This window comes from Labeo rohita, chromosome 22, assembly GCF_022985175.1.
Source record: "Labeo rohita strain BAU-BD-2019 chromosome 22, IGBB_LRoh.1.0, whole genome shotgun sequence".
NCBI lineage: Eukaryota > Metazoa > Chordata > Actinopteri > Cypriniformes > Cyprinidae > Labeo > Labeo rohita.
The window spans coordinates 45565469-45575866 of NC_066890.1; the positions used below are offsets into that span (position 1 = coordinate 45565469).

A 10398-nucleotide genomic window follows, 5' to 3' on the forward strand; every position below is an offset into this window, starting at 1 on the left:
TGAAATGCAGTAGTATACTGATGGATTTGACTTTTTTAATAGTATTTGGCTGTAAAACAGCTACAGTTTGCAACTGTAAATTAAATACGGTTTGTTACTGTATGTTGCCAGTAAGTTACTGTAAAAACCCTTTGAAATGTCTAACAGTGTACCTAAACTACAACAATGAAAATTTGTCATGTGCATTAAAAAGTGACATCACCATCTACTGGCATAGCATGAATAATAGTGTTTTAGTCATTTTCATGGATCGTAAACATGGTACATCTGACCAAAAAAAAAAAAAAAAAGGAATGAAAACCTTTTCTTTTTTTAGTACATCTTTGATATTTAGTCGGAACCAAAAGCTGTGTCCACCAAAGTTTTCTTAGCCAGCATTAACCTCAGCATGCTCTTCTGAAAATGCCAGTGTATTTATTTATTTATTTATTTTCCAGTTGACACAAAATGTCTGCCATATGATATGGAATATGGCTGTGTTACTAGTATCCGAGTTCCCAGATAATTGTTTTCTGAATGTAAAAAAAGGCCCTGTGAAATAAACACTCAGCACCTGCTGATGCTGTCACACTGCTGTTATTTAAAAAAAAAAAAAAAACAACTGCAAGGATGGCTATTTCACACTGTTAGACATTTCAAAGGGTTTTACAGTAACTAACCGTTGCCAGTAAGTTACTGTAATTTAAGATTTAAAGTAGTAAACTTTATTTAATTTACAGCTGCAAACTGTAATTTTAATATACATTTCATTTATATTTAATTCATTTTATTTTATTTTATTTTATTTTAATAAAATAAAATACTACTGGCATTCAGTTTAAACAGACACAAGAATTACACAATATCAAATTATTTATTTAAAACAACGCATGTTCCACTGCTGGAACAGTGCATCTTCACCATTTCCCCTGTCTTAGGACGTTTTGCAGTGCATTATGTTGTATCCACGTGACCACCACCTTTGCACACCATCCACTTTGTTAGTGACTGAAATGTCTTCCCTGAAAAACAAGAAGTATAAATTGCACACTTTTAAAAGGAAACTCAAAACCATAGTTGTTCTCTTACCATCAACTATCAGTCTCAGGGTGGTTGGCACGTAGAACCTGATTTTACCAAGTGCAACATGTTCCTGGATCAACATCTTTGTTGATCCTGGAACAATATTGTGATTAACCAATCAGTTTTGAAAAAACAGTTTATAGTTTTTGTGAAGTTTAGGCTTACAATCAGTGTTTGGTGCATGTGTAGATATCATTTATCTATCATTTCCTCTGATTTTAGGGATTACTCATGGGTAAGGTTAGGTTTAGGTGTAGGGATGTGGTCAAGATTAAATTTTTAGATTTAAATGTTGTTCCAGGGTCAACAAAATATGTTGACCCAGGAACACATCTAACTCAGCAATATCAGGACGGTCATGTCTTTCTTGATGCTTCATTTCAGTTGCTATTAAAACACACACACACACGCACACACAAATGCAGTAAATCTTAATTTCCATTAAAAATTATAACTAATTCTAAAACTAGACAGGCAGCCAACAGTTAGCCATAAAACCTAGCTAACAAACAATTTCATTTTCTCAATGTTAATATAAGATAAGCGTTGCTCTTTAAAAATACTTTTAATACTTTTAATAATGTAATTCAATAAGATAAGCCATTTGAAACGACGCAGTTTACCATAGTAAAGTTTGTTACTGCCATGCTGACGGGTAAATGTTACTAAGTTAAACTGGTGTGCAAAAATCTGACAAACACTCAGACAAATATGAAAAGTTCAGATGCAAAGCCTCTAAATCCATCTGACATGGATCATTTTTATATTCAAAAACAAACTTGTAAAATCAGCAACACTAGTGCAGCTATGGGGCAGTCATGGCCTAATGGTTAGAGAGTCTGGCTTGTAACCCGAAAGTTGCTGGTTTGATTCCTGCACCAGCAGGAATTGAAGGTGGGGATTGTGAATAAACAGTGCTCTTTCCACCTTCAATACCATGATTGAAGTGCCCTTGAGCAAGGCACTGAACCCCCAATTGCTCCCTGGGCGCTGGAGCAATGGCTGCCCACTGCTCTGGGTGTGTGTTCACTTCTCACTGCTGTGTGTGTGCACTTGTGATGGGTTAAATGCAAAGGACCAATTTCGACTATGGGTCACCATAGTTGACAGTATGTTGTCACTTTCACTTTCATATTTCAAATCATGGCAAGCAAACGCTCACAGCTAGCTGAAATTGCTTTGGTGGACACATAGCCAAAATGCTAAAATGGCTTGCCACATGCTATGTGCCTACATATAGACACATCTTTGTGAAAGAAGTATTGCCAAGTCTGTGGTTTTCCCACGGAATTGGGCTACTTTAACACTATTACAACCGGTTGTATTTTGCGGGTTGAAGCTAATCCAAAAAACATGATATTTATCCCCTGGAATGTAAATTTTACAAGGGAAACCCTGTTAAAAAAATGTGCATTTTACCATGCCAAACACGATTTTTAATGGGGACCTCCCTGGAAATGCAATTGGGCTAGTTTTGGGCTAGTTTCTCATAACAATAATGAATTTATTCCCAAAATCAGTAGGCTAAATTCCATTAAGAAGTTAGTAGCATGCAACTGTTATGCTTGTCTTTAAATTTATCTCAAGGACAAATTTGTCTTAATTCTACTCTATTTACTTCAAATAACAGTTTATCAAAACATAATATTTGATTTGTTTTGTTTGTTCGGTAAAATATTAATATATTATTATTATTATTATTAGTATTAGTATTATTATTATAAATGTAACAAGGTGGTCCCTATCTCCATTGTTGTTTGTTTTTGTTGCTTTGAACATTAATGTATAGATATAGATATAGATATACTTTATTGTCAAACTTTAAGTCAGAAATTTTTCTTGCATAACAGTATGTTTGTTGCACACTCTTTACAAACACAATTCACAAACATAAACACAACAAATACAACATAATACAAAAAAAAAAAAAAAAGAAAAGGAAAAAAGAAAAAAGAAAAATCCCTGTGTTTTCATTTTATATGGACCTTGTTCAGTTCTAGGACAGCCTGATGTACAAAGGAATGTTTTAATTTCACTCAATTAAATATTGGGACTTTAAATCGACGATTAGATGGTAAAGCACAAATTCATGATACAATACATGACTAGGATTAGAAACAATATTCTTAGCCAGACTTAAGAGGTTCTTACGATAAGAAAGTTTGTATAACTTTTCAAAAGGCTGTCCTACTATCTTTGAACAGATTTTAATTTGGTTTCTCAACTTTGTCTTTAGCCTAACAGACAAGCTCATGTACCAAACAGAACTGCAATACTGTAAGACACTCATAATTACAGACATAAAGAATAGTGCAAGACTCTGTTTTGATGCTCCAAAAGACCTAAGACGACGCAGAAAATAAATTCTCTGCTTTGTCTTATTACACAAACTATCAATATGATCTTTCCATGATACCTTATTGTCTATTATTACACCTAAATACTTATACTTTTCTACTTGTCTGATATTTTCACTATGTATAACTACGGGCTTTGTAAATACATCAGATGTAGACCTAAATACAATCTCCTCTGTTTTTTTTTTTTTAATGTTAATCACAAGAGCATTATTGTCACACCACTCCACTAATTTATTCACCCCCTGTTGGTGCAGTCCCGTACAATCTACATCATTCAGCACAGATATTAACACAGTATAATCAGCGTACTTTAAGATGAATTGATTAGACCTATCCACACGACAGTCATCTGTGTACACAGTGAAAAGCATAGCAGAACTAACGGAGCCTTGGGGTGCTCCAACATTTGTTTGAACTACAGTTGACAGAGTTGTATTCAGTTTAACCATCTGAATTCTATTTGTAAGAAAAGAAACATACCAGCGAATCAAATAGGAATTTACATCCAACCTAAGAAGTTTAGTTTTATCTGTATGAGTGTGTTGTAGTCTGTGTTTTATTGGTTGTTTTCTCCCCTCATCCCACACTCCCACTTTTCCACAGCTTTTGCACAATCATTTACACGACAAAGGGGGTTTCGTCTGTGTGTTTATGTCAGTCGGTTTGTCTGCGGTGCAGGAACAACGACGATTCTGCGGAACCGGATAACGTTATCTCCATAAAGATCATCTTTATCTATTCAGATTCTACACAGGTCTTCAACAACGTGCAGAACATGTTATTGTTATTTATATTCTTATTGTTCATTGACGGTAAGTAAGAGATTTTCTGCATAAAGGATATCTTTCAGTTTCGTTTTTAGATACCGCAGTATGATTAGCAGTTCTGGGATAAATACATGGGAAATGACGCCGGCTTCTAATAACGATTATGACTAAATGTCGTAAAACGTTCACATTCTTGGGCACATATAAAACGATATCTACACAGTTTATCCATAAAAAAAATGAATACAATTGTTGTTATTCATAGTAGGCTATTTCTGCAGTTTGTTAATCTACATGTTCTAACCAATTTTACTATACCCCCATTCCTGACATCAGGGAAAAAAGCATGTTGTAGAGTCTAACCTGTTTTTGTAAAGAAACAATCGTTTTTGCTCTAGGTGTGTCTAGTGCGGATGAAACCGTGATGGTGATGGAGTCCGTGATGGAGGGAGACTCCGTCATTCTACACACTGATCTTACTGAAATACAAAACGATGATACGATACTGTGGATGTTCGGACCAAAAGACTCTGTCGTATCTCAAATAGCAAGAAAGGCAGATTTGACTTCATTTTTTGTGACCGATGATGTGGGATTCAGAGGCAGATTGCAGGTGGACCAAAAGACTGGATCTCTCACCATCAGAAACACCAATCAGGCATTCGGGACAATATAAACTAGCCGTCTCTAGAGAAAAGACTACAATAAAGATATTCAATATTACTGTCTTTGGTGAGTATCGAAAGACACCACAACAGATATGGAAAAAAAAAAAAAAAAAAAAAAAAAAAAAACGTGACATGTAGTCTATTACATAACATTTGTAAGATCCGTTAGGCTACTTAAAGGGATAGTTCACCCAAAAATGAAAATTCTGTCATTACTCACCCTAATGTCGCTCCAAACCCATAAGACATCTTCAGAACTTAAATTAAAGACTTTCTAATGAAATCTGATAGACTTCTGTTACTCCATTGACAGCCCATTTTAAAGGCCCATAAAGGTAGGAAACACATCATTAAAGTAATCCTCCAGTCGTTTAACCTCAAAAACATTTTAATTTCTCCAGCAGGCATCATTCATGAAACAACATCTTGTGTCAACAACACACATATGATGGTGGTGCTCTTATGAAGGTGCTTTGGAGATATAATATTTTGCAGTAAAATAGTTAATTATGCTTTTTTCCATTAAACTGGGGTTAAACTACTGGAGTCACATGGATAACTTTAATGATGTCTTTACTATGATTCTGGACCTTGAATTTGGTCCTCATTTATCCTCATTTGTGTTTTAAAGATGAGTGAAAATCTTAAGGGTTGGGAATGAGGAAGAAAACATAATAACACAGTTTACATTTTTTTGGGTGTTTCTGTTTAATTTATAATGTTTATATTTATGATTATATGTGAATCAGTTAACTCAAACTGAGACAGTAATATGATGTTTCTTTCTGTGTCATATGACAACGAAGCCTGTTATCTGTCAACGGGTTAATGCTTATTGTCTTATGTAGTAATACGAGCTGAAATATCCAGACATAGCACATAACCTGCTTTTTATTAGCTTTATTATTAATAATTCTCTACAATTATTAAAAGCTGAAAATATCAGAGTGATGGCTTTTTTTTTTTTTTTTTTTTTTTTTTTTTTTCCAGGTGTGGCTGGTGAGACGGATGAAGTTAAGTCAGAGACAGTGATGGAGGGAGAGTCTGTCACTCTACAGAATGATGTTTTAGTAGAGAGAGATGATCTAATAGTGTGGAGGTTCGGAGATAAAGGCATCCTCATAGCCAAAATCGATGTGGAAACTAAAGAGATCTCATTAAATGACGTTGATGAGAGATTCAAAGACAGACTGCAGCTGAATCAGAATGGATCTCTGACCATCAAGAAGACCAAAACTGAAAATGCTGGATTTTATGAGCTACAGATCAGAGGCCGCGAGAGTTCCCAGCGATTCCTTCTTTCTGTCACTGGTGAGTAACTGATGATATGCAGTATAATGATATCACTTGGACTTATTACTATTATTATTATTCTCATAATATTTTTTTATATAATTGAATCAGATTAAAATACAACACATTCACTCACTAACTGACTGTCGTCTTTGGCTGTTCCAGGTTCAGGGCTGTCTCCAGGCCTTATAGCAGGAATTGTTGTTGCTATTTTGCTGGTGGCTGCAAGTCTGGCTGCTGTTGTGATTTACTATCACCGCAAGATCGCTATACTAAAAAAAAAAATGGGTAAGTATTATAGCTGATACAGCAGCTTCAGTAGATCATTAATTAAATTGACTGAATTGTGTTTACTTCCTATTGTACAAACTTCATATGCAATTGGCTATTGTTGTTAATTTAAATACTATTATTCAATGAATAATATTTTATATAATTAATATGCCATATTTGGTATTGTAAAAGGGTCTGATACGCAACTTTCAACACTAAAATAAAAATAATATGAACTGTACACTTTCTATCTTTTTGAAACACAAATGAATTTGAAAGATTTCCTTTATCGACAGTCCATAGAACTACCTCTTTGTTCACTTTTAAGTTCATAGAGATTGTACAACTCGTCAATAAGAATCAAACGTTTCAGTCCAAATATTCCGAAGGGACTTGATTGCTTTATATGATGAACAGACTGAATTTAAGCAAGCCTCTCCAGCTATTGTTTAATCTAAACATGAAAAAATTATGTGGAGCACAAAAGGAAATCAGAATTAGCTTTATTCACCAAGTGTGCGCAAACACACGAGGAATTTGTTGTGGTTTTTTAAGGTGCTCCTGGTACATACATACATACATACATACATACATACAACATTTAAATAAAATATATTTTTAAAAAAAAAAATAAATAATGTATGAATCTGGAACCGATGATTTATGTACAGATTTGTGCATTATTTTCTCTATATACAGGTATATAAATAAGATATGTGCATGAGTATTTACATAATAATACTACAGAAAGAGACAATAATTAGAAATGGAGAAAGAAATACAGAAATGAATTGTAGAACCCAGGTAATGTTCATGTTTATCTGTTTAAACTGGAGATGGCATTTGGGAAAAAGCTGATTTTATGTCTAGATGTTTTAGTGCTCAGGGATCTGTAGCGTCTGCCTGAGGGGAAAAGTGCAAACAGGTTGTGTCCGGGGTGAGAAGGGTCTTGGATGATGTTTCCTGCCTGTTTCTTTACTCTGGAGATGTATAAGTCCTGAAGGTTGGGCAGGTACAGTGGTATTATCAAGATACAGACAATCCCTTTGCTAGAATCAATGAAAGGGACACAATTCCAGTTAAATTGCCAGGAGTTGATGAGAGATTTATAAGTAATCTGGTGCTGAGAAAGGAGAGCTCATCATCACAGACATCAGGGCCATTCACTCTGTACTCTATTAACTCTGCTTTCAAGAATGAAGTCATAATGTTATGAGAATAAAGTTATAAAAACTAGGAGAATAAAGGCCTGTATTTGCATGAATAAAGTGAAACTTGAGGGGGGAAAATCATGATATTACTAGAGAAGTTGTGACAAGGTTTCATACAAATTAACTCACTATATCATTTATATAAGTGTTCTATGTGCAGTATAAGAGAGCTGAAATTAACACACGTTTCCATTGAATTAAACCATCTGTAACTGTTTGTTTTAGTGTGTTGGCAGAATATTTGTATTTTGGAGATAACAGCATAATTTTACACAACAGACATTTAATGACACATACAGTTGGTTCTAAAAGTCTAAGAGGACATTAAAGATCCCATTAAGATCAATTGATGCAAAATGAAAATGAAGGTTTTTGCACATTTCAGACTAGCTTTAAAAATGTATCAATGTATTTTGAAACTGCAAACTAAATTCTGCATTCTTTTTTATATGCTGTTGTGACATGAAGCAAGTGACGTGTCAGTGAAGAAGGGAGATAATGTCCTTCTCCGGACTACTGCTGAAATACAGGAAGGTGATCTGTTGCTGTGGATGTTTGGGGCTGAAAAGAGTCTTGTTGCTACAAATGCTTCATGGCCAAACAAAACTGAGAATTTAGGAGGCAATGTGCATCTGGAAAAGACTGGATGTCTGTTCATCAGGAACATCGAGACTAAAGATGATGGGCTTTATAAACTACAGATCATCAACAGCACTAAGACCACATGCAGGAGATTCAATGTGACTGTCAGTGGTGAGTAGAACAGGGCTGGTGAACTCTGGTCCTGGAGAGCCGCAGCCCCGCAGGGTTCAGCTCCAACCCTAATAAAATCTCACCTGCCTCCTGTAGAGTCCTAGTAACCTTTTAGACCTAGCTTGTTCAGGTGTGTTTAATATAACATGCAAACAAAAAAAAACTGCATTCAAATATCACAGTTTTCTCCAAATAAGAAAAAATACATGTGCATGTGAGTTCCTTTAAAAACTAATGGTTTACATAAAATATTTTATGTGTTTATTTATTTGCATCTTAATATTGCAATGAAAACATATTTAACAGTAATATAAAGGTGCATCTCAAAAAAATAGAATATTGTGTTTGTGACTTATTTCAAAAACTGAAACTTTCATATATTCTAGATTTATTACATGTAAAGCAAAACATTTCTAACGTTTTTTGTTTTAATTTTGATGAGTGCTGTACCAAAGCATATTAAACGCAAAGTTGACTGGAAGGAAGAAATTGGGTAGGAAAAGGTGCACAAGCAACAGGGATGACAGCAAGCTTGAGAATACTGTCAAGCAAAGCTGATTCAAACACTTGGGAGAGCTTCACAAGGAGTGGAATGAGGCCAGAGTTAGCACATCAAGAGTCACCACGCTTAGACGTTTTCAGGAAAAGGGCTACCAAGCCACTTCTGAAACAGAAACAATGTCAGAAGCATCTTACCTGGGCTAAGGAGAAAATTAACTGGACTGTTACTCAGTGGTCCAAAGTCCTCTTTTCAGATAAAAGTAAATTTTGCATTTCATGTTGAAATCATGATCCCAGTGTCTGAAGGAAGACCGGAGAGGCACAGAATCCAAGCTGCTTGAAGTCCAGTGTGAACTTTCTGAAGTCAGTGAGATTTGAGGTGCCGTGACGTCTGCTGGTGTTGGTCTACTGTGTTTTATAAAGTCCAAAGTCAGTGTAGCTGTCTACCAGGAGATTTTGGGGCACTTTATGCTTCCATCTGCTGACAAGCTTTAAGGAGATGCTAATTTTCTTTTCCAGCAGGACTTTAGCACCTGCCCACAGTGCAAAAACCACTTCCAAGTGGTTTGCTGACCATGATATTATTGTGCTTTATTGGCCAGCCAACATGCCTGACCTGAGCCCCATAGAGAATCTATGGGATATTTTCAAGAGAAAGATGAGAAACAGTCAATCAAACAATATACAGACGATCTGAAGGCTCAGTAGTGCCTCAGCAGTGCCACAGGCTGATCGCTTACATGTCACACTTTACTGATGCCGTAATTTACGCTAGGAGCAAGGAAGGACATATCTTTTGGTTTATGCTTAAAAAAAATGTGTGGGAGCTCAGATAATATGTTTTTATAGTACTTGAGTGTCTAGTATATACATGGCATGACATAAAGCAAATGGGAAATTAAGACCAACATTTTTGAATATTGTGAGGGTTGAAACTCTATGGTGATATTGACCCACTGTGTAATCGTTAACAGCAAGTGTTGGATATTTCTTATAAGATGTGGGTATCACAGACAATCAAACACATCCGTCTAGTGAGTGTTTACATAGAAAAACTATGGAAAAAACAAACAAACAAAAAAACAAACAAAAAAAACAAAACAAAAAAAAACAAAGTGGAATGGAAAAATGATGAGGATGAGGTGATGACTACATCCATCAAGAGACAGATTGTACTCCAAGATCTCATATTTGGTGGTTTTTGGTCCAATAATAATTTTTCCCCCTCCCTGAATTAAGCAGGAGAAAATCACTCATCATTAAGCATCATATGCAGTCCATTACTTGGGAGAATTGGTAGATTACATTGGGCCTCAAGGAAATATGAAGCTGAGTTGAATTAGTGTAACAATAAAAGCAAACCAAATATGTCCCAGGGAAAATATACTTTAAATATTTTTTTACATTACAGTGGGAATGGATTTGTTTTCTTCCCAGACACACTCCCTCTTATGCTGGTACATTGCATGGCAGCAGAGACCCTTTAAAGATGTAGAGGGGTAGAGTTCAG

The 10398-nt window shown here is 35.3% G+C and overlaps 1 protein-coding gene across 1 annotated transcript; it reads left to right on the forward strand.

The window, feature by feature from the left end:
* Positions 1–4089: 4089 nt before the first annotated feature.
* Positions 4090–8594, forward strand: LOC127154173 (uncharacterized). The gene is made up of 5 exons (XM_051095578.1): positions 4090–4234; positions 4588–4921; positions 5848–6168; positions 6316–6438; positions 8103–8594. The coding sequence occupies exons 2-5, from the start codon at positions 4774–4776 to the stop codon at positions 8393–8395; spliced, it is 885 nt and encodes a 294-aa protein (XP_050951535.1). The 5' UTR covers positions 4090–4234; positions 4588–4773; the 3' UTR covers positions 8396–8594.
* The last annotated feature ends 1804 nt before the right edge of the window (positions 8595–10398 follow it).